This window comes from Halteromyces radiatus (assembly GCF_025201355.1).
Source record: "Halteromyces radiatus strain CBS 162.75 chromosome Unknown BX664scaffold_10, whole genome shotgun sequence".
Classification (NCBI taxonomy): Eukaryota; Fungi; Mucoromycota; class Mucoromycetes; order Mucorales; family Cunninghamellaceae; genus Halteromyces; species Halteromyces radiatus.
Window position 1 is genome coordinate 272,085 of NW_026251696.1, and position 13,791 is coordinate 285,875.

Genomic DNA, 13,791 nt, shown 5'->3' on the forward strand with positions numbered 1-13,791 from the left:
TCGGAGAGGAACTAAGCAAAATAATTGTATAAAAGAAAGACAATTCTTTTTCCCATTCTTTTATTTCTTTAATTACTTTTTTTTAACCATGAAGTATGAATAAAAGTTTTATGATATGATGTTCATTTTTTTCTTTTTTTTTTTTTGGTAGCGATGAACTTAAAAAAGCAGCTATTTTTGAACGATCAACTCGTAAGGTGATCTTGACTGGTAGTGAAACGGCTGAACAGGCAAAAGAAGCAGAAGAACAACAAGTCATGATCCCTCGTCCTCCTACTTTTAAAGATGTTCATCAACAACGCATTCATTTCAAACAACGGTTGGCGGCTGGCTTCCGTTTATTGGCCAAGTTTGGTTGGGTAAATGATTTTTCCCTTTCTCTTACATCATGATCTCATTTTTTTTTTCTTTAAAAAAAAAAAAGGATGAAGGCGTAGCAGGTCATGCTACTGTGAGAGATCCAGAATATCCTGATTTGTTTTGGTAAAAAAAAAAAAAAATGCTTTGAAAAAAAACTGTTCATCATCTTTTTGTAAATAGGGTTAATGCGTTCGGACAACATTTTGGAACAATCAAAGCAAGTGACTTGGTATTGGTGGATCATGATGGTAATATTGTACGTGGTAATCGATTTGTGAACAAGGCAGCGTTTGTCATTCATGGTACTATCCATGCTGCACGTCAAGATGTTCAATGTGCTGTTCATACGTAAGATAGAAAGAAAGTTTTTATTACGATCAATAACTTCTTTATATATATATATATATATAAAGACATTCTATGTATGGAAAAACATTTTCAAGTTTAGGTCGACCTTTACTCCCGATTTCTCAAGATGCATGTGCCTTTTTTGAAGATCATAGTATTTATGATCAATTTGGAGGGGTTGTATTTGATGCTGAAGAAGGAAAACGTTTGGTGGCTGCATTAGGACCCAAAAACAAGGCGATTATTTTACAAAATCATGGATTATTAACAACGGGTGAATCGATCGATGCTGCTTTTTGGTGGTTTGTGTCTATGGAACGATGTTGTCAATCTCAATTGTTGGCAGAAGCAGCGGCTGTGAATGGATATCATGATTTGAAAGTGATTCCTGATGATATTGCACGAGGGACTTATCAAAAGGTCGGAACACCTTTATCTGGTTATGCACAATTTCAACCTATGTTTGATATGATTATCAAAGAACAACCTGATTGTTTGGATTGATTGAAATAAAAAATAAATAAAAATTGTTGTATTTTATTTAAATAATATAGAGAAATGTATATTTATAGGGGAATATGAATGTTTCATCTTTGATTAATATTTCAGAATAATATACAACGCGTGAACTATAATAATTTCGGAAAATAGGAAAAAGCAGTATATATTAGTTCTATCCTATTTCCTTCCTTTTTTTTAAAAAAAGACTACTTACTAATACCAGGAATATACCCTAAACAAGTCAAAGCAATATTGATTAACAAGTCGCAATTACATCCTCTTTCAAAGAATACACCCAATGGAGGTAAGATAACAGCTAGAAAAAAGTTGGAAAAAAAAAGAAAGAAAGAATTGTGAATGAGTTTTTCCCTTTCATTTGAATATATTGTATGTTACTTACCACAAATGATTTTACAAATATCAGAAGCAGTAAAGGCCATTTTATATATGAAGTTCTTGTTATTTAAAGATAAAGAAAGAAAAAAAAAAAAAATAGAAAAAGAAGGAAGCGAAAAAGATCTGTAGAAGAAATATATAGTTTTTTTTTTTTTTTTTTTTTTTTGTTTTAGATTCAGCTTATCCTAAAAATAGAAAGTGAGATCCAAAGAAATACAAACAAAACTAGCTTGGCAAAAAGGAAGTGGCTGGTTTCTTTTCTGTCATGATCCTTGGCAAATGATTCCTTGATTTATTATCTAAATTGTATTATAATAGTGAATCAGGTTCCGATGTCATTACCTTTTTCGATCAAATTTCCTTGGATCAGTGATATCATTAATTTTAGAGTGAAACAAAAAATGAATGATACTTTCAATTGAAATTCCGTAATCAATCAATACCATTGATACAAAATGAATTTTCATCATCATAGAAGAAGAAGAATAAAAAAAAAAGTCATTGATAAAGAAAGAGTATATTTACTTTATTTTCAAATCAAAAAAAAAAAGTTAAGCTACACTACACTAGAATCAATGGATCTATTATAAGCGTAAAGCATCGGATATATTACCCGTCGGTTCACACATATCACTTGGGAAATACTTTAATAATTCAGTGTAAACACTAGTTCTATCCATATAAAAAGTGTCTAAATATCAAAAAAAAATTCAGTGATACACGAACCAATAAATTACTTCATTTCCTTTTTTAGATAACATTTTTACCTATCGACTTGTTCAGCCACTTGTATTGTTCTTTTGGTTGTAAATCATTTTGTTTGATTGATCTGTTTTCATCACCCAGTAAACACAGTCTTGCACATAAATGACCCAAAATCCTATTTTCTTCATCATCTTCTTTGTCTACCAATGGAGTCACTTGTGTTTGTAAATAATTCAAAGCTTGAGATATCATATCGTAATGCTTGTTCTTTTCAATGTTGGCACAAAGTTCTTTGAATTTTTGCACCCTGATAAGATACTTGCATCTCTGTGCTACACTATGCACATCGGGTCTGCAGTATATAAATAAATAAATAAATAAAAAGAATCAGTACATTTCATTGCAAAATTTGATTTTGTTACTTTATCAGTTTCAATTTCCATAAATCACCCAATCGACGATCAGAATCAGTATATTCATGAGGATCACCACCAAAAAGATAATGACATTTCGAAATTGGATCATAAATCCATTGATATGAGAATCTAGGTGTTGGATAATCAGTAGCTGCATCAATAATATCAGAAGACGAAGAGTATGATCCAATATTTGTTGTTGTTGTTGTTGTTTTTGCTGCTGTTGTTGTTGCACCGCCGTTGATATTACTTCGACCAGTAAAGAATGATTGTTGTTGTTGTCGCTGTGGTCGTGCAGGTGGTATAGGTACAGATGATGATTGGTGACATCTTTCATTGGAATAGATATCTTCCCAAGTATTACGATCTAAATGATAAATCCGTAACACATTTTTCACCGTTTTACAGCCCATATTTCGTAAATAGCCAAAAAATACATATATTTGACCCAGGTTTTCGTCCATAGTAGCTCGTTGTGTATAACCCAAGTCCGATCCTACGCTGGGAGTTGCCAATCCAGAGCTACCATCACCACGGTAGTAACAATATGTTGTACCATTGTTGCTGTCATAAGGTGTATCGCTTTCTCCAGTGCCCATTGTTCCAATATCATCATCATCGCTGTCATCGTCATCATAGTAATCATTTCCTTCACTTTCGCTGCTGTTTATAGGACGAGCATCATCACATGATTGACTTCGCTGTTGATGAAATTTCCTTTGCTTTTGCCCATGACGTGGAGATATACAGACTACTGTATCGGTATCGATGTCGTACTGATGCAGATCACAAAAATGGTTTTCAGCACATTCTCCTCCGAGTATATATAACTGATGACGGTCAGACCCTGATAACATAGAATGACCAATTCGAGATTGTAATGGTATGTTGAAAGGATAACGATGAGGTTTTGATATAGGTGAAGAATTTGCTGAACTATTTGCTGATGATGATTCTGGTGTCAATGGCATATGATTCTTGTTCAAATCATTCCTATATGAAATGTCCCCAGAAAAAAAGAAAAAAAAAGGTATTAATAAAACAAATGAGAATGATCTTGGGTAAAAAAAAAAAAAAAATCAACTATTCCTTACCGTAAAAGCTTCCAGGTGCTATTTTGAATATCGTAGGAATAAAGTCCACTATATTGATGTAGTTTGCTACCAGAAATGGATCGACCACCAAAAACGTACAACTTCCCTGCAGATCCATCTACACACATTTGATGATCAAAAAGAAGTTCAGGTCCTCCGTTATCCTAAGCAACAAAACATATATGAATGAATATGTCGTATAAAAAGTGCTTTTTTTTTTTTTTTTTTTTTTACTATTTATATTACTTACAGCAGTATGATCATCTAACTTTTCCCAATGGTCAGTTTCAATATAATATCGATAGAAATCCGCTTTCAAATTATCCTTCTTGCTTGTATCCGAACGATTGGCATGAATGTCTGCTACACGTCCAAAAACAAATAAAGATTGACTTGATGTATCTAAACATATTTGATGACAAGATCTTGCTGATGGGCCCCCTTGTCTTTAAAAAAAAGTATTTCACATTAAAATCCAAGATGAGTCATAACTTTTTCCTTCCCTTTAAAATAGATTGTGATATTACCTACTGGTATCATTGCTAATAAGGATCCATCTGTTTTCTTTGATAGAATAACACCAAAAGTCAGCCAGATTTGTTTTCCCAGTCCATCCACCATGTAAATAAATCAATCCATTTGAGGAATCAATACACATCTGGTGACCACCACGGGCACAAGGCATATCACCATCTAAGGAAAGAGATACAGAAAAAAAAAAAAGATATCAAACGAGGATAGCATCCATTTTGAATTGTTATGATTTTTACCTGTTGTTGGAATAGGATGTAACTCTTCCCAAGAAGACTGATATTTTGTCCGTCGAGTGAATGATTCAAAGATTTGATATTGCTGATCTATTTGTTCCACCAAAATTTCAGCCAATTCAAAATCACCATCTTTGACCAAAGCAGTATGTAGTTGTGTCAAAAGAGGATTCTCTAATTCGATTCCAGATTGTTGTTTGATCAATTGAAAGATATCCACCATGTTCCTTTGTCGAAAATGTTTCATACAAAGACGTATCGTTTCTTTTTCTCTAAACTATTAAAAAAAAAAAAAAGGAAAGTTACATTAACTTTTTCTCTAAACCTATATAACCTTATTTTTAATAGAAGATCTTACATTTTCATATTCATCCAAGGCACGTCGGATAATGGAAGCATCTGTAATACCGTGTATTTCCAAATACCAAATACTATAGTTGAAATTGGTGCTGAATGTCGAAATGGGAACAATCTTGATATACTGAATAGGAATAACCTAAAAAAAAGGAATAGTTGGATACATATCATTTTTTCTTTCATTTTTTTTAACTTACTAAACCATGATATGTATGCCTAAGTTTGAACATTTCAGGCTTACTATGGTTCTGTAGAACTGTATATGAGTTAAAAAAAAAAAAAAGATTAAAAAGAAGTGTGTGCTTCGCTTTATCTTACCTTGGAATAGGAGTTCAGACATATTATTCGGATCTAGACCACCATAAACCTTGAATTCCTTGACATTACAAACATGACCTAAATAAGAAAACCATTAGAAAAGAAAAGAGAGAGACTGCATAAAGATGAATAACTTACTTCGATGAAACTTGCCCCATAGGATAGACCCTATACATAAAGATAAGAAGATGAAAGATTAAAAAAGATGTAGTATATATGATATGCTGAATCTTACGTGCAATAGTAGGTTGATCTAGTCGTAAAGTAATGAATTGAGTTCCATCATGAGAGCCACTTGACCAACGTGAAGATTGATTTTGGGGTGTATCAAAATAAATGTTGTTTGGGTGATAGGTGCCAGAATAAGACGAGTAGTCATATATAGAGTAAGGAAGAGAAGTACTACGTGTTTCTGCTAGTAATGTCGCTAATTCTGACGGTCGTTTTTGACTATTACGTCGCTTAGGCATAATTCTATAATATGACTAAGTATATATAGAGGGAGAGAGAGAAGAAGAAGAAAAAAAAAGAAAAAAGAAAAAAAAAAAGAGAGAGAAAACGAAGAAAAAGCAAAAAAGTGCAGAAAAAGAGATAAAAAAAAAATTATAACTGCAGGAGTTCCAAAAAAGACTATTTTTGCGTTACGCCTTGCATTGTTATACTTCTTTGATTGGAAAAGTGGGAGGTATCAGAAAGCGGGCGTGAAACCGATATGATACAAAAGTTTTTTTTTTTTTTGTTTTGTTTGATATTAAAAAAAGAAAGGTAGAAAATTAGATATTCTATTTAATATGTATAAATATATATTATGATTTTGAAAAATATGGGTATTGCTTGATTTTCCTTTTCTGTACATGTTAAGCTCAAAAAGAGGAGAACATCCTTTTTTGCTCATTGTCCAATCAACTCTCTTGGTATATCTGACTTTAAAGAATAAAAAGGAAGGCGACCATCCACAAAATCTCACATTCTGTCTTTCCTTGTCTGTTCTCCTTTATTTCCATTTTCCCATTTTCTCAGATTTTTCCTTTTTTCTTCCGCTCTTTCTTCATTTTTGTTTTATATACATTTTTTTTTGTCTTTTTTGTCTTTTATTTTTTTTTAATTCTACTTAGACTTTATATATTATAAACTTTCATTCTACAATTTAGTTACTATGGCTACCAATGAACCTCAAATTAATACACCACGCAAGAAACGAGTCAAAATTGTCAGTGCATGCGGTGAATGTCGTCGTCGAAAAACCAAGTGTAATGGTGAACTCCCTTGTCGAAGTTGTCATAAAGCCGATGTTCCTTGTGTATATCCTGCTGTATCTCATGCCGAAGACAAAAGGAATCATATATCCAAAGCTGCTCTGGAAGCCATTGAAGATAGACTGAAAGCTATAGAAGATATGCTCCATACCATACTACGATCACAGTCTTTTGTTGCCGAACTACCAGCCGCTGCTGTCAGCCAATTCCTTAACAACAAAGAATCTCCGTCTTCTTCTTTATCCTTACCTCGATCATATGATCAAAAACAACCTCAACAATCATCATCATCTTCTTTTACTACTTTAACTTCAACACAACAACGATCACATTCATCATTATTACGTTCTCCTCCTACACAATTGAATAATACCTCCAACAATGAAAAAGATACCAAGGATGATGATGATTCTAAGAACAATAAGAACATCTCAACAATAATGTCTTCACCTGATGTCAGATTACCATCTATTCATGATTTATCAGTCCATCCAATCTATTCTGCACCATTGGCCGAAATCAAACAAGAAAAAGTCTTTATCACGGATTTGCCACCGCCTTTGGGATATACGTCATATTACAACTGTCGTTCTGAAATTGGTTCCGATGTTTCCAATGAAACTATTTTGGCATCCATCAAGAAAAGGAAACGATCATGAAACTCGTTAATACTCACCCCTTATTATAATTCTTATTCTTATTTTTATCATCATCATCTATCATTTTATTTTTATTATTTATTATCAGTTATTTTATTAGTATTTAGTCTCCCACATTGTTATATTGCGTTTTTTTAATACTTTTTCCCTCCTTCACATTATCAAACAATAAGAAAACATTCAATCATTGTTCCCCTTGCTTCCTCCCTTCTGTAGTACTTTCTCTCCTTTTTCAATAAAAAAAAAAAAACTCTTGTATTAAAAAATATCTATCGAAGAATGTATTTTTTTTTATTATACTATGCCAAATGCATGAAACAATCGACAATGGTGTCATCAGAACTCATATGCAGAGCGCCACATAATTTACCCAAGCCAAGCTTTTTTTTTTATATATAAAAAAAAAAAATTCGACTTCCGGTTTGGGGAATTCAACCCTGATTTCCTTTCTTTACCATCCATCCTTTTTTTTTTTTTTTTTTGGTTGATAAACTTCTTGATCACGAGAATCGAATCCAACCGAGTCAAACTAAAAAAAAAAATACCGAATAGCGCGCGAGAAGATGATTTTTTTTTTTTTAGGATGGAGCAAACCGGCTTTTATCGCTCTTTTTTTTTTTTTTTTTTTTTTTTTTTTTTTGTAATGATTTGGTGAACATAGATTGGTGTCTATTTTTATACAATCAACATACATACAAATTATCATGAAAAGATAGATCATCCCATCATGCCATATATCGCTACACACACACGTATATATAGACAATAAACTAAACGTTAATCATAAAAAAAAAAAGTTTATTGACTAAAAAGGAGGGGGAAAGTGATTCTAACTAGGAGGAATAAACTTGATCCATCACTTTTGCCAGACACATGACAGCACGGTATACATCAGCAAAGGAGTTGTACAGAGGTACAGGAGCCAATCGGATAACAGTAGGTTTTCTTTCATCACAAATCACACCATAAGCATGTAAACCATCAAACACATCCATCATTCGTTCAGGGAATTCCAAAGACAATTGACATCCACGTTGTTCAGGATCGGCAGGGGTTAAAATACGGATATGATCGGCCTTGAAATGGGCATCTAGCACCAGATGCAACAATTTTTCCAGATACCCGGTGAGCTTCAATGATTTGATACGCAAAGCTTCAATACCTCCAGCTTGTTCATAAATTTGTAAGGACGATAATAATGCAATGGTTGCCAATACATTGGGATTACTTTGTTGATATCCAGAAGCGCCTTCACTAGGACGGAACTCTTTAAAAAAAAAAAAGGTATTCAATAAAAACCATAGTGTATAATAAGAATTTAACTTACCAGGAGACATATCAAATCGATTTTCCTTTTCATTTCCCCACCATCCAGCTAATCTATATATAAATATAAAAAGAGTAAGTTGAATGGAACTATATATTTCAAAATAATCTATTTACCTTGGTCGAGAAGTATCCTTTGCATATTTTTCATGAATAAAAAGACCAGCAATACCACCAGCTCCAGAATTCAAATACTTGTAGGAACACCAACAAGCAAAGTCCACTTGCCATTCATGTAGTTTCAAAGGTACATTGCCAACAGCATGAGCGAGATCCCAACCTACTATGCAGCCCTATTTGAAAAGAATTGAAGAAGTTCATATATTTAGTTTCATATTCATATATATATATATTTTTTTTAAAAAAAAAAACCTTTTCTTGACCAAATTTGGTGATTTTGGGAATATCAAAGAATTGACCAGTATAATATTGTACACCACTTAACATCACCAGGGCAATGCTCTTATCACCTTCAATTGTATCCAAAATATCTTGAGTACGTAAATTCAATTCACCGGCACGAGGAGCAATGGTAATCAAAGCAGTGGCAGGATCTAGACCTCTTGATTCTAAATGAGAACTGACGGCATACTACAACAATAAAAAAAAAAAAAAAAAAAAAAAAGAGAACCGTGAGAAAATGATGCACAGATAAGCTTCAAACAAAATCATCCAAAAGTTGCACGAGTCAAACTCTATTGTGTATATCTTACATGATCGGATGGGAATGCTTTTGCTTCAATCATAATCTTAAATCTATCCTTGGTAGGTCGAAAAAATGTGGTCATCATAGAATGTAAATTGGAAGTCAATGTATTCATTGCCGTTACTTCAACAGGCTTTGCACCTAATAAGAATAATAAAAAAAAAAAAAAAGTTAAGCATCACAGTTTGGTTTAATATTCATTCATCTTGACATTACCAACAAGATTTGCAAGATGTTCTTTCACTTGTTCATCAACAGTAACCCAAGGTCGATTATATGGATGGTTTCGGTGTCCTTCAACGCCTCTTTTTTTTTATAATAAAATAATAAAAGTAGTAAGAAATGTATTCAAGCTAGTGATTCTTCGCGCTTTTTCATTCCTTACCGACGACTCCAAGCATCGAATTCTTGATTCACCAGAATGGGTGTTTGTTTTGGCATCAATCCCAACGAGTTCCCACATAGATAAGTACATGGTTCTTCCAAATCAGTTTCTTTTTCTATTTAAGATTAATAAAATGAGTCAATTTCTTTGTTCGTCTTTATATGCTTTCAATATTGTGAATAATTTACCCACAATAGGCTTGTCACCAGCAACATCGCCTCGAGTAGGAATGGCAAATTCTTGTCTAAATTTGGATAACGGATCCTGCGCATCCAAAGAATTAGCCGTGTTTCTATCCAAAAGTTCTTTGTCTCCAAGTTGGTGAATGTCAGTCATTGAGAGTAATGTATAATGTACAATAAATAAAAAAAAAAAAAAAAAAAGGAAAGGGAAAAGAAATGAAAAGAAAATGAATTAAAAGAAAAAAAGGCAAATTATAAGAATGGGCGGGGAGGAACATCCGTAGGTCATCCTTAAAGTTGAAAGAGCGTCTTTTTTTTTTTTTTTTTTTTTTGTGGGAATCTATAGAAAATAGTTTTAACAAAAAAATAAATCATGAATCTATGATATAAGTAGATGCTTTACATTGTATTAACTAAAAAAAAAAAAAAAAAAAAAAAAAAAAAAAAAAAAAGCCAATGTAATAATGGATGATGAGGTCTTATACTGCATGCTCAGTGATAGATGAGAATAAATATAAATAAAGAAATTCGAACAATGGATTGCTGAGTCATTAAATTCTGACCAATCAGAAGCCTTGATTTTAAAATTAGGTTTTTCATACAGTAAACGGTCTAACGGTCAGTTATGGTGAGATGGCCGAGTTGGTCTAAGGCGTCACGTTAAGGCCGTGATCTCTATCGGAGGCGTGGGTTCGAATCCCACTCTCATCATTGTTTTTTACTTTTTTAAAATTAAATTATGTTTTTTTTTGTTGTCGTAAGGAGGATGTAGCAGATTTACTAGTTAATCAACGACTTTTTTTATTATTTTGTCTATTTGTATGCATTTAAAAAACTATTTTTTGCTTCTTTGATTACCAAATTCTAACTCAGATCTGGGCAAAATTTATTTTAAAAATCTAGACTTTTCTTTTCAACCCCCTTTTATTTTTCTTGATCACTCTTTTCTTCAGTCAATTCTACCCATTACATTGACTTATCGAATCTACAGCCAGTAACCATAATGTTTGTCCTCCTGTTACGTTATTGACACCCAATATGCTTACAATATAAACATCAATCCACTTATACAGACCACAGTAACAACTGACAATGTAGAAACAAGTATTCAAATGTGCAAAGGAAATGCTATTGTTTAATATCGACAAATATTATCTTTTCACACAAGTATTGAAGTTTTTTTTTTTTTCAACCACTGATTGACCTATATTTTAACAAACTTATCAACAAGTGTTTAGTAGCTTATATTAGTGAAGCATTATACAGTTGGTAGGAATAAATAAAAAAGGACGCGGAAAGAAGAAATCGTATACTCTGATATACTAATTCATATTTTCCGACTTTTCCACATTAGAAGATCCTCTCAAATATCTATGGATGGATTCACTTTCGCCCTTTCTATAATCCTATCATTTACTTATCTTCTCCTTCTGTGATCTTATTCTTACCACCAAAAAAAGAGTCAATAAAATATGTATTTTTTTTTTTTTTTTTTTTTTGGAAAGAGCGTGTATATAAAAAAAAAAGGTCGTTTATTCAGTAAGAAATATACAAATCAATTTTTATTGGAATCTCGCATACAAAATATATAGAAATACAACGGAATCTAGCTACTACAACTAATCTACATTGGTGTTAGTCCATTACCAGCTGAACCATATTTCAGTTAGTATCCGACCAGAAAAGCAAAAACTAGTGTAAGAGTCCATTGTGAAATGTTTCTAATAATAAAAATAAAAAAAAAGTGAATAAACTACTATACATCCATCATTATAAAATATTTGTTATCAACATCACCTATGATAATAGGCCGATCAAGCGTGTGATTATAATGTACCAAATTATATTGTTGGGGTAGATTGTGTGGTTAAAATAAAGTAAAAATAAAAAAAGAGACGAGAACAAGTCTGTGAGATTTCTTTTTATTTCGAAGATGATTAAAAAAGAGACAAAGTATCTACACAAAAAGTTTTGTTGGTCTTATATATAAGTACGTAGCGAGTGATACGTAATACTGGCATCATTACACCATATTTAAGATTGATGACCAAATTTTCTTTTCTTTTCTTTTTTATTTTAGTTTGTAATGCTGTTATACAGAGAATATAATTTTATTAGTATTTTATTTTTTCATTGATGTGATGTTATCATCATATGTGTAGTGATTCATTATATTAGTTGCCCTGGAACGTTTATACATTGATATGTATCTTTCTTGATAGTACCAAAAGATCATGAGCATACTAACTTTCAAAGTCAGTATTTCTATTTTTTATTTTTTTTAGATATGCGATAATTTTTATTTTCTTTCTATTTCTTTCCTTTCTTTATAACAATTTTAGTATAATATATCAATTACTAGTCTTTAGTAGTTATATTTTTATTCCAACTACTTTGTTACACGTCAATGTACTACATTCCATCTTACGATGTATTTTTTGTTCTTTATTTGTGAATGCATTCTTTATTTTTATTTTATGGATATGGTTACGAAATACACTGATACGACAAAAACCTACAACTTCCACCCTCCCAACATGATGCCCTCTGTCTCCACAAACAAACCAAGGATCAATGACGATGATGCGAAGAAACTCAATGATTATTTAGTAGTGGTGATTGATCCCCATTCTCGCGATGACATTTTGGACTGTACTCGACAAGAATATGAACTCAACATGGAAGAACAACGTGTGCTACATCGTTTCAAAAAGGCCAATATATTTGATCTTTTGAACTTTTGCTTGGATGGCACTTTGGATAATTTGTTGGATCGCATGGATGATATTAAGGCTAATACTGGCGATAATGATGATGAACAACAAGACAAACGACTCCTCCGTTACATTCTGTCCGATTATCACGCGAATTGCAGCAAGCCATCTTACATCGTACTTCCCAATGAACGTACTCCTTTTGCTGAATACGTCATTCCTATCTTCAAATATTTCAGTGCATCAACAAAACTGTTATCTTTTATTTGGTAAGGAAATGATCTGTTCAAGTGCATACGGTTATATTTTTATATTCCTTTTTTTTTTTTTTTTTTTTTTTTTTTTTTTACATCGATATGACATCACTGTATATGAAAAAGGTATTGAATAGCTCATGTTTTTAACAAATGATAGATCTTATCCATTTTGACTGACAACGCTCGTAACATGGACACGATGATGGTGGAACTGGAACAACACTTTCGACGAAATTCGATTAATTTCAACGCCAACCAAAGACGTATTCGATGTGCTGCCCATTCTATCAACCTGGCTGTGCAAGCTGCCATCACTTCTTTGACTCCTGTACCTCGACAAGAACAACGACTTGCAAACGATACTGATACGAATGATGATTATGGTGATGAATTGAACAGTGTTGAAGGATCAAATGTTGTTGTGGTCATTGCGAAGGTAATAGCAGTATTACAATAAATGATACATACAGAAGCGGACGCTAACGCACAAAATACGTTATTGTAAATCATTATTTCTACTACACAATTTAATAGATACGAAAAACTGTAGTCATGGTACGTCGATCAGCCCTCTTCCAAGAACGCTTACGTGATGCATGTGGTAGTTATCAAGTACCTTATGTCAAGCCTATCATTGATGTCAAGACTCGTTGGAATAGTACGTATGAAATGCTCCAGGTTGCCCTCTCGATGAAGTTGCCTTTCTCTTCACTTTCTATTTACGCTGAATTCGCTGCAATTCATCTATCACCTGAAGAATGGACAACTGTTGAAGAATTATGTGCTTTATTTCGAGTAAGTTTTTAAAAAAAAATATTGAATATACTGTTAGAAATATTGTAGTGCCAAAATATTAATAAAATTCCATTCACTTGTAGTCATTTCAAAAGATCACGACCGTATTCTGTGCCTCCTCGTATCCGACTTTAAATACAGTTATACCATTCTACAATCATTTGTTGGACGTTCTGGAACAATTTCAAACCAATGATAGGGACATCAACAATGCAATCTCATCGTGTCTCAGCAAACTCAAGGCATACT

At 32.6% G+C, this 13,791-nt stretch overlaps 6 protein-coding genes and 1 non-coding gene across 7 annotated transcripts; 4 read left to right on the forward strand and 3 right to left on the reverse strand.

The window, feature by feature from the left end:
* Positions 1–88: 88 nt before the first annotated feature.
* BX664DRAFT_342570 (class II aldolase/adducin N-terminal) lies at positions 89–1,229 on the forward strand (the record flags this gene model as incomplete). The annotated part of the gene is made up of 5 exons (XM_051547172.1): positions 89–93; positions 152–359; positions 425–483; positions 541–708; positions 774–1,229. 5 exons carry the CDS (start codon positions 89–91, stop codon positions 1,210–1,212), a joined length of 879 nt encoding a protein of 292 aa, XP_051396245.1. The 3' UTR covers positions 1,213–1,229.
* Positions 1,230–1,703, reverse strand: BX664DRAFT_342572 (plasma membrane proteolipid 3). The gene is made up of 3 exons (XM_051547173.1): positions 1,610–1,703; positions 1,424–1,525; positions 1,230–1,337 (listed from the first exon to the last, which is right to left on the reverse strand). Exons 1-3 carry the CDS (start codon positions 1,647–1,649, stop codon positions 1,306–1,308), a joined length of 174 nt encoding a protein of 57 aa, XP_051396246.1. The 5' UTR covers positions 1,650–1,703; the 3' UTR covers positions 1,230–1,305.
* A 410-nt stretch (positions 1,704–2,113) lies between these two features.
* BX664DRAFT_342575 (Muskelin N-terminus-domain-containing protein) lies at positions 2,114–5,798 on the reverse strand. Its single transcript, XM_051547174.1, has 12 exons — positions 5,498–5,798; positions 5,401–5,430; positions 5,263–5,340; positions 5,142–5,200; positions 4,946–5,083; positions 4,591–4,864; positions 4,348–4,513; positions 4,071–4,266; positions 3,821–3,984; positions 2,733–3,719; positions 2,373–2,662; positions 2,114–2,296 (listed from the first exon to the last, which is right to left on the reverse strand). The coding sequence occupies exons 1-12, from the start codon at positions 5,730–5,732 to the stop codon at positions 2,190–2,192; spliced, it is 2,724 nt and encodes a 907-aa protein (XP_051396247.1). The 5' UTR covers positions 5,733–5,798; the 3' UTR covers positions 2,114–2,189.
* A 450-nt stretch (positions 5,799–6,248) lies between these two features.
* On the forward strand, positions 6,249–7,423 carry BX664DRAFT_342576 (uncharacterized protein). The gene has a single exon (XM_051547175.1). It carries the CDS (start codon positions 6,419–6,421, stop codon positions 7,175–7,177), a length of 759 nt encoding a protein of 252 aa, XP_051396248.1. The 5' UTR covers positions 6,249–6,418; the 3' UTR covers positions 7,178–7,423.
* A 531-nt stretch (positions 7,424–7,954) lies between these two features.
* Positions 7,955–9,968, reverse strand: BX664DRAFT_342578 (pyridoxal phosphate-dependent transferase). The gene is made up of 8 exons (XM_051547176.1): positions 9,783–9,968; positions 9,595–9,709; positions 9,426–9,514; positions 9,217–9,350; positions 8,876–9,094; positions 8,621–8,796; positions 8,505–8,557; positions 7,955–8,444 (listed from the first exon to the last, which is right to left on the reverse strand). Exons 1-8 carry the CDS (start codon positions 9,928–9,930, stop codon positions 8,011–8,013), a joined length of 1,368 nt encoding a protein of 455 aa, XP_051396249.1. The 5' UTR covers positions 9,931–9,968; the 3' UTR covers positions 7,955–8,010.
* Positions 9,969–10,403: 435 nt separating this feature from the next.
* BX664DRAFT_t124 lies at positions 10,404–10,487 on the forward strand. The gene has a single exon. It is a non-coding gene; the product is annotated as a tRNA-Leu (tRNA).
* A 1,622-nt stretch (positions 10,488–12,109) lies between these two features.
* On the forward strand, positions 12,110–13,088 carry BX664DRAFT_37952 (uncharacterized protein). The gene is made up of 2 exons (XM_051548861.1): positions 12,110–12,759; positions 12,871–13,088. The coding sequence occupies exons 1-2, from the start codon at positions 12,206–12,208 to the stop codon at positions 12,875–12,877; spliced, it is 561 nt and encodes a 186-aa protein (XP_051396250.1). The 5' UTR covers positions 12,110–12,205; the 3' UTR covers positions 12,878–13,088.
* Positions 13,089–13,791: the final 703 nt, after the last annotated feature.